The following is a 17,404-nucleotide window of genomic DNA, read 5'->3' on the forward strand; positions in this document are numbered from 1 at the left end:
ACTAACTTAGCAGCTTGCCTCTGTACTTCACACTAAATTATAGACTCATTTTCTGAACTCTCTGTAGCTCTGCTGTTTTATTACTTTAAAATGCCCTTGTGTGTGTGTGTCTCTCTCTATCTATCCATCTCTCTCCTTATGTGTTGTTCTCCCCCATGGTCTCTTTCTCTCTCTGTCTCTCTTCCTCCCCCTCCGACTCTCATCCCTTATGTAATGAAAGAATCTATAAGCATAATTTGCAGCATTAAAGTAAAAAGTATGTTTTAAACATATTTTAATGGGCATGGATTTCTAGATCTCATAATCAGAGCAAGCATTGTGTTATCTGGCAAGAGTTTCTGTTACAATCCTTTTAGACTAAAATCAGATGTTGACGAGTTTTCCAAGACACCATTTAAAAGGACATGAAACCCATATGAAACCCATATGCAAATTTAAATAACTTTCCAATTTACATCTAATATCTAATTTTCTTCATTCTTTTGATGTCCTTTGTTGAAAATCATATCTAAATATGCTCAGTAGCTGCTGATTGGTGGCTGCACATAGATACCTCATGTGATTGGCTCACCCATGTGCATTGCTATTTCTTCAACAAAGGATATCTAAAGAATGAAGGCATATCCTGCCACTGCCTCACCAGCCTCTGACGTCACTGATATATATATATATATATATATATATTATATATGTGTGTGTATATAGGTCTGTAAATACACATATACACATGCACCCCTGACAATTTCCATGATTTTCATTTATAAATAATTGGGTGTTTGGATCAGCAATTTCATTTTGATCTATCAAATAACTGAAGGACACAGTATTATTTCAGTAGTGAATGAGGTTTATTGGATTAACAGAAAATGTGCAATATGCATCAAAACGAAATTAGACAGGTGCATAAATTTGGGCACCCCAACAGAAATATTGCAATAATATTTAGTAGAGCCTCCTTTAGCAGAAATAACAGCCTCTAGACACTTCCTATAGCCTGTAATAAGTGTTTGGATTCTGGATGAAGGTATTTTGGACCATACCTCCTTGCAAAACATCTCCAGTTCAGTTAGGTTTGATGGTTGCCGAGCATGGACAGCCAGCTTTAAATCATCCCACAGATTTTCAATGATATTCAGGTCTGGGGACTGGGATTGCCATTCCAGAACATTGTACTTGTTCCGCTGCATAAATGCCAGAGTAGATTTTGAGCAGTGTTTTGGGTCGTTGTCTTGTTAAAATATCCAGCTCCGGCGTAACTTCAACTTTGTGACTGATTCCTCAACATTATTCTCAAGTATTTGCTGAAATGGAGTGGACTCTATGCGACCCTCAACTTTAACAAGATACCCAGAACCGGCACTGGCCACACAGCATGATGGAACATCCACCAAATTTTACTGTGGCTAGCAAGTGTTTGTCTTGGAACGCTGTGTTCTTTTGCTGCCATGCATAACGCCCCTTGTTATAACCAAATAACTCAATCTTTGTTTCATCAGTCCACAGCACCTTCTTCCAAAATGAAGCTGGCTTGTCCAAATGTGCATTTGCATACCTCAAGCGACTCTGTTTGTGGCGTGTGTGCCAAAAAGGCTCCTTCTGCATCACTCTCACATATGCTGAATTGTTGAACGATGCACAGTGACACCATCTGCAGCAAGATGATGTTGTAGGTCTTTGGAGGTGGTCTGTGGTTTGTTTTTGACCGTTCTCACCATCCTTTGCCTTTCCGATATTTTACTTCTGGCCTTAACAAGAACTGTGCTGTGGTCTTCCATTTCCTCACTATGTTCCTCACAGTGGACACTGATAGCTTACATCTCTGTGATAGCTTTTTGTAGCCTTCCCCTAAACCATAATGTTGAACAATCTCTGTTTTCAGGTAATTTGAGAGTTGTTTTGAGGCCCCCATGTTGCCACTCTTCAGAGGAGAGTCAAAGAGAACAACAACTTGCAATTGGCCACCTTAAATACCTTTTCTCATGATTGGATGCACCTGTCTATGAAGTTCAAGGCTTAATGGGCTCACCAAATCAATTGTGTGTTCAAATTAATCAGTGCTAGGTAGTTACAGGTATTCAAATCAACAAAATGACAAGGGTGCCCAAATATATGCACCTGTCTAATTTCGTTTTGATGCATATTGCACATTTTCTGTTAATCCAATAAACCTCATTTCACTACTGAAATATTACTGTGTCCTTCAGTTATAACTTTTTAATGCAATAATTTTTTAAAATAATTTTTATTAGATAATGTTTTTATGAGTATAACTGTACTTTGTAATGTATTTTTTATGTGTTTTGTGACAATTTTTTGTTTTGCAAAAACAGTTAACCAAAGCTCTGAGATCATGGTAATATGAGCGCAATTAAAAACGGAGCTCAAATGATCGTGAAAAAAAAATTTGCAAAATCGTTTGCGCCTCACTTGTAATCTAGCCCTCTATTTTCTTTTATCTATTTACTGTCATATGTGAGCCTCCTAATTGTTCCCTAAGTAGAAGGAATCAGTATTTTATACCTACCTTTACCTCTGTAGGTGCCTACTGATCCAATTCACCAGTTGCCCATCCAGATAAACATTTTTCCTTTTTTTATATTTTAAACATTTTATTCATCATGTGAAATAGCCACTGTACTTCATACCCAATTGACAATAATTTTGTCTTCATAACAGAGGAATTAAGGGTGCAATTACTCACCCCATGCAGAACTTGAAAGCTGTCATTAGTCTGCGGTGGGTCTTCATCTGGATCAACTCCAACTCTGCCAGACATGGAATAAATTAACATATAGTCACACACTAGTAAAGAAAATTTCTCCAACCCTTTACAAAGTCAACTGTATTATTACACATCCAGATAAGCAGCTACTAAACATAGATCAATCACTGAGTGATTATTAAAGTAAATCATGTAACTTCTCGCAAAGCAACACATAAGCTTAATATTAGCAGCTTTCAGTATATAAACTAATGAAAAACAGTAGTTTAAGAAACACACATTTGCAATTAGCGTACATACGTCACCATTAACATATTTAATTAATATAATACATCAGAATTTTATTATAAAAGGTCTTATTCTTTGAGTGTTACAAGCAGGTGACTAGAAAACAAACAACCCAATTACACACATGTGATCAAACAACTGGTTAGTGGCAAGCCAGAAATGATAAAAATGCCAAGATTATCAGTCACATACTTTCATTATTTTGATTAGTTTCAAAACAATTATCTTTGGCAAGGGACTTGTGTTTGCCTTTCATTTACCCTCCCTTCCACATTTATTTATGTTTACAGAACAAGAAGTTCTGTTTTAACCAAAAAAAATTAAGAAAATTAACATAAAAAATGTCTAAGTCATCATACTTTTGTAATTTGCTCAATTTAAGGTGAAGATGTAGAGGGAAGTTTCAAACTACTTTCACAGATTTTTGTTTAGAAAAATTAGATTTTTACACCTGAAATGTAGTCACTATATACTGAACTCGAATGTATAAACAGTTGTTCATTCAGGTATTTGTTAGATTGAAAGAAAATCACTGATCTAGTCACAATGTGTCAGTGTTGTGAAACGGAATATTTGCATAAAACCTGGAGTAAGTGTGTAGAAGGTCACACACACAATTTCAATTAATCTGATAATAATGTCATGCTAACCTGTGAATGTGCAATGCAGGACAGAGACCTTTGTATTATGTATGTGACTAGACTGGGGAATACCCCAAAAGATCAAGACAAACACCCTCAAACTGCTTGAAGGGTGCTCCGGATTTTTCATGTTTGTTTCTAAAGTACTTGTGTACCAGTTCCTTTATGGCTATTGTAACCACTAGTTTCATTGGAACTCAGACTGTTCTCTGGATTTAATTTGTTGTCTTATCCCCCCGTGTACTGAAGCCTATTCTGTTCTACAAGTTCCCTGACTCTGGTCTGCCTCAAGTGCCCGCTGACTGATTCTGCACCCAACCATGGTGCCTAATTTGCTCTCCTAACACTTGCATGCCTCTTGTACCTTCTTACAGACTCTGTTCCAAGCATGACATCTAACCTCACAAGCCCCTGAGCTTCCACACACTATTCTATAACCCGTGTCAGCTTTGGGTTACAACATGTGGTGTATATAAGGGAGAGATATTCTCTGCAGCTGTTTTTCAGTACATTGATGAAACAATGTCAAATAATTTCACTGCCGAATCCCAAGTATTTTTCATTCCTAATTCTATATACAAAAATCTGTGCGTCTCTCCTATACAAGGAGATAGCAAGACTAGCTCTTCAATTTCAAATAAACTAGTCAGCCATTGCTTTAAGAATGTCTTGCAAAGCTACATTCTGGAATATTTCTGCTAAACTAGAGTGAATGAGATCTGCGTATTAGCTAAGATTCCAGGAGTAAGAGGACAGCAACTATTTAGACTTTGTCTTCACATTTCATTCAAATAACTTGCTAAGAGATTAGGAAAACAAGCAAGCCTTGATCTGACCACAGTGTGTTATTGTTGAGCTACGAGAGAGACATTTATATGATCTAATGGGTGTAACATGGGATTTCAGCCAAAGTTAGAAAAGCTAAGCCCTGTCAGTAGGTCTCTGCACTGTAATTGTGAAAGATCAGGAAGAACTATTATTTATTTAGTAAAGCTTAAGACTTGAAACCAGGTTAGCATTTTTTTCACTGCCCTGAAAATAACAGTATTCCTATGTAAATAAAGAGTCTTGTACATACTCACACATAAATTGTTATTGCATAGACATGCACAATACAAGCTTGCTAGCCTCTAACATACAGTATACTAAAGATATGTAAATGCAATACACATTCTTACACATAAAAACATAATTTATGCTTACCTGATAAATTAATTTCTTTCATTGTGGTGAGAGTCCATGATCCATTACTCATGGGAATTACTCTTATCTACCACTAGGAGGCAAAGACTCCCAAATCCCAAGAGCTCTATGAAACCCCTCCCACCTCCCACATACACTACCTCAGTCTAACATATAGCCAAGCAAGTGAGGTAAGAAAAAGGAATAAGAGCCAAAAAAGGAGCACAGCAAAAATATGTGATCAAAAAAATCTAACCCTCAAAAAACAAAGGGTGGAGTCTCATGGACTCTCACCGCCATGAAAGAAATTAATTTATCAGGTAAGCATAAATTATGTTTTCTTTCATACAGGTGGTGAGAGTCCATGATCCAAAAAGCGGCAACTGACCTAGTAGAAAGAGCAGTAATCCGTTGCGGTGGAGGCTGACCTGCCTCCAAATAAGCTCTGTGGATCAAACGTTTTAACTAAGGGGCTAAATAAATAGCAGAGGCCTTCTGTTCTTTCCTAGGCCTAGAAAACAAACAAACAAACAACCTAGAAGTATAGTAGCATCAACATAATATTGCAATGCCCTAACATCCAGAGAATACAAAGATCTTTCAGACACATTCTTAGGATTAGGACACAAAGAAGGAACAACAATCTCTCTACCAATTTTGTCTAAAGAAACAACCTTAGGCAAAAAATTAAATGAAGTCTGTAAAACAGCATTTTCCTAATGAAAAATCAGATAAGGAGGCTCACAAGAAACATCAGACAATTCAGAAATTATTCTAGCAAAAGATATTGCCAAAAGAAATAACACTTTCCAAGAAAGTAGATTAATGTCCAATTTATGCAGAAATTCAAAAGGAGGCGCCTGCAAAACCTTTAACACTAGGTTAAGATTCCATGGCGGAGAAATAGGCTTGATAACAGGTTTAAAACGGACTAAAGCCTGAACAAAACAATGAACATCAGGAAGATTAGCAATCTTCCTGTGGAACAAAACTGAGAGAGCTGAAATCTGCCCTTTCAGAGAATTGGCAGAAAGACCCTTATCTAGAAGATCATCCTGCAAAAACTGAAGAATCCTAGGAATTCTAAAAGAATGCCAGGAAAAAGCATGATTTATACACCAGGAAATGAAGACTTTTCAAACCTTGTAAAAAATCTTCCAAGAAACAAGTTTACGAGCCTGAATCAGAGTTTCACAGAGTCTGAACTAGAACTAAGCGTTCAATTTCCATGCCATCAAGTTTAGAAACTTGAGCTCTGGATGGAAAAAAGGACCTTAAAACAGAAGGTCTGACCACAGAGGAAATTGCCAAGGAGGGCAATTGGACATTTGAACCAGATCCGCATACCAAATCCTGTGAGGCCACATGGGCAGGGCCGGCTCAACCATGGGACCAAGTGGGTCCAATGGCCCAGGCGGCACTCAACAGGGGGCGGCACTTCTGTGAGATCCAGACGGACCGCTCCTTCACTCTGTATCCTCTTGAGGAGGAAACACTTGCAACTTGACACAGCAAGCGGCGGCAGCAGCATGACAGCGGCTCCAGATTGGTGACTGACTGCATGACCATGCTATACCTGCCGCCTGCAAGGCCAGCTGTGCACAGTGATAGTGTCTTTCAGTAGTGGGACAGCTGCCTTAGCCCCACCCACCAATTGTTTAACCACACAGTCCAACCAAAGCACCGCATAGCTATAGGCCTGTGGCTCTGTCTTTAACCCCAAAAGTTTATTGCAGGCACACAGTGGTGCAGTGTAGCTTTGTGGTGTCCACATGATGCAGAAAGCTGCACAGCATATGGTTACAACCTGCGCGCAAGCTTCTGTTGAAAGGGGTGGGCGGTAGTTGTCAGAGGTGAGCGGCCACTCTGATTGCAAGCGAGGAGATGCCTAAGTGTTAAGTAAGTTAGTGATTGTACTTGTATTCTCAATAATGTAGCTGTGTCTGGAAACGTAGTCTAGTGTGATCTAATAGCTGAACCGGAGCTTATAAAGAAAACAAAAAACACTTGCTGCTGCAGCTAATATGTACTTCATGGTATTGCAGGGGTATCCAGAGTTTGCACATTTCAGTATGTTTCAGGGTCGCCGCGACCCCCCAAAAACCAGAGGATGGAACAGATAAACAGGCTGGAATGACAAAGGAACTACTAGAGCACCCACTACCTCTGCCTGAGAATCCCTGGACCTCGTAAAGTACCTGGGAAGTTAGTTGTTAAAACAAGATGCCATCAGATCTATTTCTGGGAAACCTTAAAGATCAACAATCTGATTAAACACATCCTGATGTAGAGACCGACGACTGAGAAAGTCTGCCTCTCACTTGTTCACTCCTGGGATGTGAATTGCAGAGACTACACAAGAATTGGTTTCTGCCCAAGAGAGAATCCGAGACATCTTCATCATAGCCAGGGAACTGCGAGTTCCCCCCTGATGGTTGATATAAGCTACGGCTGTGAATTTGTCTTTCCGGAAACGGAGAAAAACATAATTTATGCTTATCAGATAAATTCCTTTCCTTCCTGGTAGGGAGAGTCCACAACTTCATTCCTTACTGCTGGGAAATACAACACCTTGCCACCCGGAGGAGGCAAAGACACCTCAGCCAAAGACTTAAATATCCCTCCCACTTCCCCTATCCCCCATTCATTCTGCCGAGGGAACAAGGAAAAGTAGGAGAAACATCAGGGTATAAAAGGTGCCAGAAGAAATAATACACCCAAAGCTCCAGAGGACACTGAATGAATAACGGGAGGGAACAGAAAAAAAGAGGTGTACCCTATTCTGAGGGAACCACAGCCTGCAAAACTTTTCTCCCGAAAGCTGCTTCAGCCGAAGTAAACACATCAAACTTGTAAAATTTAGAAAATGTGTGTAAGGAGGACCAGGTAGCCGCCTTACAAATCTGATCCATTGAAGAAGCCACTGCTCTAGAGACGTAATCAAGCTGTCGTCCCGCTGTCTCATAAGCTAAACGGATGACACTCCTCAACTAGAAAGATAGGGAAGTAGTAGTCTTCTGCCCCTAACGCTTCCGTGTATAGATGACAAACAAAGAGGAAGATTATCTGAATTCCTTAGTAGCCTGAAGATAGAACTTCAAGGCACGAACCACATCTAGATTGTGAAGCAAACGTTACTTCGCTGAAAAAGGATTAGGACACAAGGAAGGAACAACAATTTCTTGATTAATGTTACGATTCGACACCACCTTAGGGAGGAACCCTAGTATAGTGCGAAAACTGCTTTATCAGCATGAAAAAAACAGATAAGGGGGATCACATTGCAAAGCAGAGGCAATAGCCAACAAAAACAGAGCCTTCCAAGATAATTTAATGTCAACAGTATGCATAGGCTTAAACGGAGCCTGCTGCCAAACACTAAGAACAAGATTGAGGCTTCAAGGCGAAGCCCCAGACATAAACACGGGTCTTATCCTAACCAGAGCCTTAACAAAGGACTGCACATCAGGAAGCTCAGCCAATCTTTTGTGCAGTAACACTGACAGGGCCGATATCTCCAGTCCCTTCTCCAGATCATCCTGGCGATCATCCTGGAGAAAAGATAAAATTCTGGCAACCTTATCCTTATTACAACATCTATTAAAGATCTTGCACCTCCCATAGTGCATACAAATATGTCTGGAAGAATGAACTCAGTGCAGAATTTTGGTAAACTGTTATTTGGCTATAATATGAAAAACAAAAACTTAAAATTTGGATTTTCAAGCATTTGCCCTTTCTAATATTTACTCTGTACACTAGCCCCTAATGCTGTAAATTACTCTAGTTGGTTAAATTTCTATGCTCCTCTTTTAATTGTATATATAGGTTTTATGTTGTTTTTAATTTTTATACAGATGTCACTTACCTATTCCATTTAGAAAACATAAGAAATAAATATGGATGTAATATGAATTGCATCCACAAGATGCCGCTGTTGTAATAGCTGTGTTTTCATGGAATGGGTTAATGGACAACAGGTGCAGGTATAAAAGGCAGGAACCTATATAATTAAAGTGTACATGACTAAGAGCCTATTGCGGGCTTGAAACGTTGTATATGTTCCTGGGACCCTATATGTGAAAGAATAAAGGTCTTTTATTGAATGTGGAGGCTGGAGTTTTTGAATTTTTGGATACTGAGGAGACTTGGCAAGTCTGTCACTCCGTGCCCCACTGGAAAAAGATAAAGGTGTGCTGTTTCCACTAACCCTTGGATATCAACCTTATCCTTATGCCAGGAAAAGCCACGCTCTTCACACCAGAACAAGTAAGTCCTCCACACTTTATGGTAGATATGACGAGTAACTGGCTTACATGCTTCAATCAGAGTGTCGTTAACACTCTCAGAAAACCCTCTTCTGGCTAAGACTAAGCGTTCAATCTTCATGCAGTCAGCCTCAGAGAATCTAGATTTTGATGAATGAAGGGACCCTGTATCAGCAGATCTCTGTGACAAGGTGACCTCCACTGAGGAGATGAGGACATCCCCACCAGATCCGCAAACCACGTCCTTCACGGCCACGACAAAGCAATCAGAATCACAGATGCTCGCTCCTGCTTGATGTGAGCCACCACAAGAGGGAGAAGCGGTAATGAAGGAAAAAGATATGAGTCTGAACGTCCATGGTACTGATAGGGCATCTATCAATTCCGCCTGAGGATCCCTCGACCCGTACCTGGGTAGCTTGGTATTGAGGCGGGATGTCATGAGAACCATCTCCGGCGTCCCCCAATCGCTGCATATCTCTGCAAACACCTCGGGTGAAGAGAACATATGTGAGTCTCCGCCCACTCTAGTATCTGAGATACTTCTATCGCCAAGGAACTTCTCGTTCCCTCTTGATGGTTGATATAGGCAACCAAGGTTATATTGTCTGATTGGAATCTGATAAACTGGGACGAACCCAGAAGGGGCCAAGCCTTCAAGGCCTTGAAGATTGCCTGGAGTTTCAAAATATTGATCGGAAGGGAGGACTCCTCCTGAGTCCACAGACTTGTGCCTTCTAGGCACCCCAAATGGCTCCCCAGCCGGAAAGGCTTGCGTCCGTAGTCACAATCTCCCTGGACAGTCTCAAAAAGCACGTGCCTTGGGACAGATGATCTGGACAGAGCCACCAGGAGAGCGAGTCTCTTGACAGGCTGTCCAGCACAATCTGTTGAGACAGATCTGAATGGTTGCCATTCCATTGTCTCAGCATGCATAGATGTAAGGGTCCGAGATGGAATCTGGCAAAAGGAATGATGCCCATGCAGGACACCACGAATCCGATTACCTCCATACACTGAGCCTCTGAGGGTCTTGAGGAGTCCTGGAGGGCAAGACATGCAGAAGTTAGCTTGTATCGTCTCTGATCTGTGAGGAATATTCTCATGGATATAGAGTCTATTATAGTTTCCAGGAAAATCACTCTTGTACTTGGAGTAAGCGAACTCTTTTCCAAGTTTATCTTCCATCCATGTGATTGAAGAAGACTGAGAAGGGACTCCAAATGTTTTTACGCTCATGTTCTGGCAATGGGTAGAAGAGCCCCAAGAACCTTTTTATGAACTGTAAGTGCTGGTTCAGAAAAGCAAACCTTAGGAACTGAAAATGTTCCCTGTGAATCGGGACGTGAAGGTATGCAACTTTCAGGTCTTTTGTGGTCATAAACTGTCCTTCCTGAACCAGAGGAAGGATTGACCGTATTGTCTCCATCTTGAAAGAGGGAACACTCAGTAACTTGTTTAAGCACTTTAGGTCCAGAATTGGATGAAAAGTTCCCTCCTTCTTTGGAGCCATGAAAAGGTTTGAATAAAACCCCAAACCTCTTTCTGCTGTAGGTACCGGGACAATTACTCCTAGAGAGGAGAGATCCCGTACGCAACCTAAGATGGCAGCCCTCTTTTCTGGTCTTGTAGACAGACTGGAGAGTAGGAATCTGCCCCTGGGAGGATGAGACTTGAATCCTATCCTATATCCCTGAGATACAACCTCCAGGACCCAAGGATCCTGTACATCCTGGAACCAAGCGTCTGAAAAAAAGAGACAGTCTGCCCCTACTCGATCCGATCCCGGATCGGAGGCCGCCCCTTCATGCCACTCTGTTCTCTGCGGGCTTCTAAGTCTGTTTGGACTTATTCCAGGACTTGGATGAGGATTGCTGTTGTTGCGACTTGTCAGCACAAAAGGAACGAAAATTAGACAGTTGCCGTCCCTTAGGCCTATTCTTCTTATCCTGCGGTAGAAAGGGACCTTTCCCTCTGGTAACCGTAGAGATAATAGAGTCCAGCCCTGGGCTAAATAAAATCTTCCCCTTGAAGGGAAGAGAAAGGAGTCTGGATTTAGAAGTCATATCTGCAGACCAAGACTTCAACCAGAGAGCCCGGCGGGCTAGAACCGCAAAGCCAGCAGCCTTTGCATTTATGCTAATAATCTGCATATTCGCATCACAGATGAAGGAGTTATCAATTCTCAGTGCCTTAATTCTCAAATGAATATCCTCAAGGGGAGTCTCTGCCTCAATGAACTCCGACAGTGTCGCACCAGTAGGTAGCTGCTCCAGCAACCACGACTACAGCTGCCGCCGGTTGAAACAGAAAGCCTGTATGTTGAAACATCTTCCTCAGAAAAGTTTCCATTTTTTTTATCCATAGGCTCTCTAAAAGAAGAACTATCCTCCAGAGGGATAGTAGTATGCTTAACCAGCGTGGAGATAGCGCCATCCACCTTTGGGATGAAGCCCCACAAATCAAATTGAGAGTCGGACCGGGAATAATTTTTTAAAAGTAGACGAGGGGGAAAAAGAAGTTCCTACTCTTTCCCATTCATTACTAATAATGTTAGCTATCTTAACTGGTACAGGAAAAGTCAGAGGGACCGTCCTATCTTCGTAAAACTCTGTCTAATTTAGGGATCTTTGGCTCCTCAGGGAGTGTAGCCTCTGGAACCTCTAGAGTGGACAGAAACTCCTTTAAAAAAAAAAAAAGGCAGATGCTCAATTTTAAATCTCCTCCGCTGAAGGTGGTTTAGTAAATGAAATGTTCGACTCAGAAAGTTCACCCTCTGAAGCTACAGAGGTTAACTCATCCTTTAGGTAGCTGGAATATAGTAGCTAAATCCAACAAATATTTAGATGACTCTAGGTCAGGAGAACTATGTTTAAACATTCTCTTGCGTTTGTTAGAGAGAGGAAAGGCACTCAGCGCAGCAGACACCGCGGATGGAGGATTAGTTCTTAGACTTTAGAACAGTGTTTAGGCAAATGGAACAAAATTGAGCAGGCGGGCAAACCACAGCCTCCTCACAATATAAACAGGAATTATTAATCAGTACAAAAGGAGTGGAACCTTCTAATGTAGTATCAAAGTCCTCCATAGCTTTGTACATACCCACAGAAGGACAATCAAAAATAAATGCTTTTATTTAAAAAAACGGCACCTTAATACTCCCAATGGCTGGGGCACTCACCACCTCCTAGACCCAGAAAACTAACAGTGAAAACGCTCTCCTCAGGAGTGATGTCTGCAGCAGGATCTTAGGAAATTAAAGAGACCGCACCCGGTCACGTGGTACGTAAGACAGGACTTCCCCTTCTATGAAAAAGGGTGCTAAGCTATTATGAGCTGTGCAACACTTCAAAAACAAAAGTGAAACCTGTTTGTTCCAAGCCAAAAAACAGAGTCTATGAGCCTAAAAAAAATCACATTAAAGGGACACTGAACCAAAATTGTTTCCTTCATGATTCAGATGCAATGCAATTTTAAGCAATTTTCTAATTTACTCCTATTATCAAATTTTCTTCGTTCTATTGCTATCTTTATTTGAAAAAGGCATCTAAGTAAGGAGCCAGCCAATTGTTGGTTGAGAACTCTGGACAGCACTTGTTAATTGGTGGGTGAATTTATCCACCAATCAGCAAGAACAACCCAGGTTGTTCACCAAAAATGGGCCGGCATCTAAACTTACATTCTTGGGGCGCGATCAAATATACGGCGCAAGTTTCGGCGCAAGCGTGGGAACCTGCGCCACCCGTAATTTCACCTTGCACATCGGGGTATTACATAAACCCAGCCGGCATTTCCTAAGTGGCGTAAGTCTGATAAACTAGCGATGTCTAGAAATAAGTGTAAATACAAATTTCTGGAGTCGCAAGTTACTTACGGCACTTTAGAAACTGCCGGCGCCTAAGAAAAGTAAAGAAAATAACAAATCTCCCGTAAAAGTCTAACATGCCTCCCAAAAATAAGCCTGACACGAAAAACCCCTTTATCCGCAATCCCCCCCTCTCATTACTAATATTAAATGTATTAACCCCTAGACCGACAACCCCCCACAACACAATATGCCTATTTAAACTATTAACCCCTATATCCGCCATCAAACCCACACTGCAAGTAATAACTAAATTATTAACCCCTAAATCCGCCAACCCCAACATCGCAAATTACCTCTTAAAACTATTAACCCTTAATCCGCCATTAACCCACAACGCAATAAACCTATTCAAGTATCAACCCCTAAACCACCATAGCCCACATAGCCTATTAAATGTATTAACCCCTAATCTGCCGCCGCCCCCACTATAATAAAGTTATTAACCCCTAAACCTGTCTAACCCTAACACCCCCATAACTGAAATATTATTTAAATAAATCTAAATAAATTTACTATTATTAACTAAATTATTCCTATTTAAAACTAAATACTTACCTCTAAAATAAACCCTAAGATAGCTACAATATAATTAATAATTACATTGTAGCTATTTTAGGATTTATTTTTATTTTACAGGAAACTTTGTATTTATTTTAACAAGGTACAATAGTTATTAAATAGTTATTAACTATTTAATAACTACCTAGTTAAAATAAATACAAATTTACCTGTAAAATAAATCCTAACCTAAGTTACAATTACACCTAACACTACACTATCATTAAATAAATTAAATTAATTAACTACAATTACCTAAAATTAGATACAATTAAATAAAATAAACTAAGGTACAAAAACAAACAAACACTAAATTACAGAAAATAAAAAAGAATTACAAGAAGTTTAAACTAATTGCACCTAATCTAAGCCCCCTAATAAAATAAAAAAGCCCCCAAAAATAATAAAATGCCCTACCCTATACTAAATTACATATAGCCCTTAAAAGTGCCTTTTACAGGGCATTGACCCAAAGTAATCAGCTCTTTTACCTGTAAAAAAAAGAAATACAACCCCCCAACATTATAACCCACCACCCACACACCCAACCCTACTCTTAAACCCACCCAATCCCCCCTTAAAAAAAACTAACACTAACCCCTTGAAGATCACCCTACCTTGAGCCGTTTTCACCCAGCCGGGCACAAGTGGACCTCCAGAGGGGAAAAAGTCTTCATCCGATCCGGGCAGAAGAGGACATCCAGACCGGCAGAAGTCTTCATCCAAGCGTCATCTTCTATCTTCTTCCATCAGACGAGGAGTGGCTCCATCTTGAAGACATCCGACGCGGACCATCCTCTTCCATCGACGGCGACTGTAATTAAGGTAGGAATTAAGGTAGGAAAAATCCTATTGGCTGATCCAATCAGCCAATAGGATTGATCTCGCATTCTATTGGCTGATTGGAACAGCCAGTAGAATGCAAGGTCAATCCTATTGGCTGATTGGATCAGCCAATCGGATTAAACTTCAATTTTTTCCTACATTAATTCCGATTGGCTGATAGAATTCTATCAGCCAATCGGAATTGAAGGGACGCCATCTTGGATGACGTCATTTAACGGAATCTTCATTCTACAGTCGCTGTTGATGGAAGAGGATGCTCCGCGTCGGATGTCTTTAAGATAGAGCCGCTCCTCGTCGGATGAAAGAAGATAGAAAATGCCGCTTGGATGAAGACTTCTGCCGGTCTGGATGTCCTCTTCTGCCCGGATCGGATGAAGACTTCTTCCCCTCTGGAGGTCCACTTGTGCCCGGCTGGGTGAATCAAGGTAGGGTGATCTTCAAGGGGTTAGTGTTAGGTTTTTTTAAGGGGGGATTGAGTGGGTTTTAGAGTAGGGTTGGGTGTGTGGGTGGTGGGTTTTAATTTTGGGGGGGTTGTATTTTTACAGATAAAAGAGCTGATTACTTTGGGGCAATGCCCCGCAAAAAGCCCTTTTAAGGGCTATTTGTAATTTAGTATAGTTTAGGGAATTTTATTATTTTGGGGGGCTTTTTTATTTTATTAGGGGGCTTAGATTAGGTGTAATTAGTTTAAACTTCTTGTAATTCTTTTTTATTTTCTGTAATTTAGTGTTTGTTTGTTTTTGTACTTTATTTTATTTAATTGTATTTAATTTTAGGTAATTGTAGTTAATTTAATTTATTTAATGATAGTGTAGTGTTAGGTGTAATTGTAACTTAGGTTAGGATTTATTTTACAGGTAAATTTGTATTTATTTTAGCTAGGTAGTTATTAAATAGTTAATAACTATTTAATAACTATTGTACCTAGTTAAAATAAATACAAAGTTGCCTGTAAAATAAAAATAAATCCTAAAATAGCTACAATGTAATTATTAATTATATTGTAGCTATCTTAGGGTTTATTTTAGAGGTAAGTATTTAGTTTTAAATAGGAATAATTTAGTTAATAATAGTAAATTTATTTAGATTTATTTAAATAATATTTAAGTTATGGGGGGTTAGGGTTAGACTTGGGGGGGCAGGATAGGGGTTAATACATTTAATAGGCTATGTGGGCTATGGCGGTTTAGGGGTTAATACTAGAATAGGTTTATTGCGTTGTGGGCTATGGCGGTTTAGGGGTTAATAGACTTTATTAGTTATTGCGGTAGGGGATTGCGGTTGACAGGTAGATAGACATTGCGCATACGTTAGGTGTTAGTTGAGTTTTGCAGGCATTTTAGGGAGTTACGGTGCTCCCATACTCAGCGCAAGGCTTGCTACGGCTGCCTTTTATGGCGAGGTAAAAATGGAGTAAGATTTCTCCATTTTCGCCACGTAAGTCCTTGCGCTGGATATTGGATACCGATTTACGACATGGTCCCATGTTAGCCTATGGGAGTAATAATTGCGAGCAACGGGTGAAATATACGTGCCGCATTTATATGCGGTGCTGTATATAGGATACCAAAATCGCGTAAAATCTGGCGCCAGAGGATTTTGTGGACGACTCTGCATATGTAATGGAGGCCTTGCTTTTCAAATAAAGACACCAAGAGAATGAAGAAAATTTGATAATAGGAGTAAATTAGAAAGTTGCTTAAAATTGCCTGCTCTATCTGAATCACGAAAGAAAAAAATTTGGGTTCAGTGTCCCTTTAAGCAGATATAAATCCCCAAACTGTTCAAATAATCTCCCTGAAGGAGATATTAACCCTTGACCCTATTGAGGTATAAAGGAGCCACACTGTGACCCTGTAAAGAGTTTTAAATTGTATATATATATATATATATATATATATATATATATATATATATATATATATATAAAACGGTCTTGTCCTTCAGGATTCATGCTGTGGAACAGACACAGCCTCTTAAGTGTGACAGTCTTGCAGCAGTGCTTCTGACATGGACTTGAGTGTGTAGAAGCAAGCTGTGAAACTCGTCAACACTGATTGCTCAGGCTGTTAGCGACAGTCTGGATGGGTTTACAGAAAAACTACATCTCCAGACACTAACTTTCATCAATACTCTCACTGAGAGATTGACATGGTTACTTAAAACTCCAGTCCTTTCTCGAAGGGAACATACCCATTACAGGACTATCCAAATCTTCTGACACTTCTCTGCCACCTTCTATAGTGATGAAAGGCAAAGAATGACTGGGGGATAGGGGAAGTGGGAGGGATATTTAAGCCTTTGACTGGGGTGTCTTTGCCTCCTCCTGGTGGCCAGGTGTTGTATTTCCCAACAGTAAGGAATGAAGTCATGGACTCTACCTGCCTTATGGAAGGAAAAACTCCCTTTTTAACAGAGACCAAGCTTGAAGGGCCCTGAAAATTGTTCCAGAACATTGATTGGCGACCTCACCTCCCAAGGTTCTCAACCCCCTGTGCTGTCAGAGACCCCCAACCTGAAAGATTTACATCTGTAGTGATCCCAGTCCAGGTCGGACAAGCAAAAGAAGCCCTTGAAAAATAAACTGAAGTTAGAGACTGACTTGTACTGGTATCCAAAAATATCTTTTGAGACAGCTAAGTATAATCCCTGCAGCATTGATGCAGCATTCAAAGCTGACGATGCCTCATGTGAAATCAAGCAAATGGAATAGCATCTGAAGTTGCAATCATGAGACCAAGTACTTCACTGAAGGAAACGAAAGAGACTGAAGGTTCAGATCAATATTAACAGTCTCTCCTCTTTTAGAAAAAGACTCATGGACACTGAGTCTATTTGGAAACCTAGGAAAGTAACCTTTGTCTGAGGAGCCAAAGAAAATGTGATCTTCCAACCATGCTTTTGAAGAAACAATTATAGTAGATTGGTGTGAAATTCTGCTAAAGGAAAAGATGGAGCTTGAACCAAGATATCGTCCAGGAAAGGAAATACTGCAATAACCTGAGCTCTGATTACAAACAAAAGGGCACCC

At 40.2% G+C, this 17,404-nt stretch overlaps 1 protein-coding gene across 2 annotated transcripts in view; it reads right to left on the reverse strand.

The window, feature by feature from the left end:
• SLC9A7 (solute carrier family 9 member A7) overlaps nt 1–17,404 on the reverse strand; it is a 363,606-nt gene that overhangs the window by 38,125 nt on the left and 308,077 nt on the right. For both annotated transcript variants that reach the window (XM_053707739.1, XM_053707738.1), the window contains one exon: nt 2,702–2,765. In XM_053707739.1, coding sequence (XP_053563714.1) covers nt 2,702–2,765 — 64 coding nt within the window. The remainder of the gene's footprint in view (nt 1–2,701; nt 2,766–17,404) is intronic.

This window comes from Bombina bombina, chromosome 3 (genome assembly GCF_027579735.1).
Source record: "Bombina bombina isolate aBomBom1 chromosome 3, aBomBom1.pri, whole genome shotgun sequence".
NCBI lineage: Eukaryota > Metazoa > Chordata > Amphibia > Anura > Bombinatoridae > Bombina > Bombina bombina.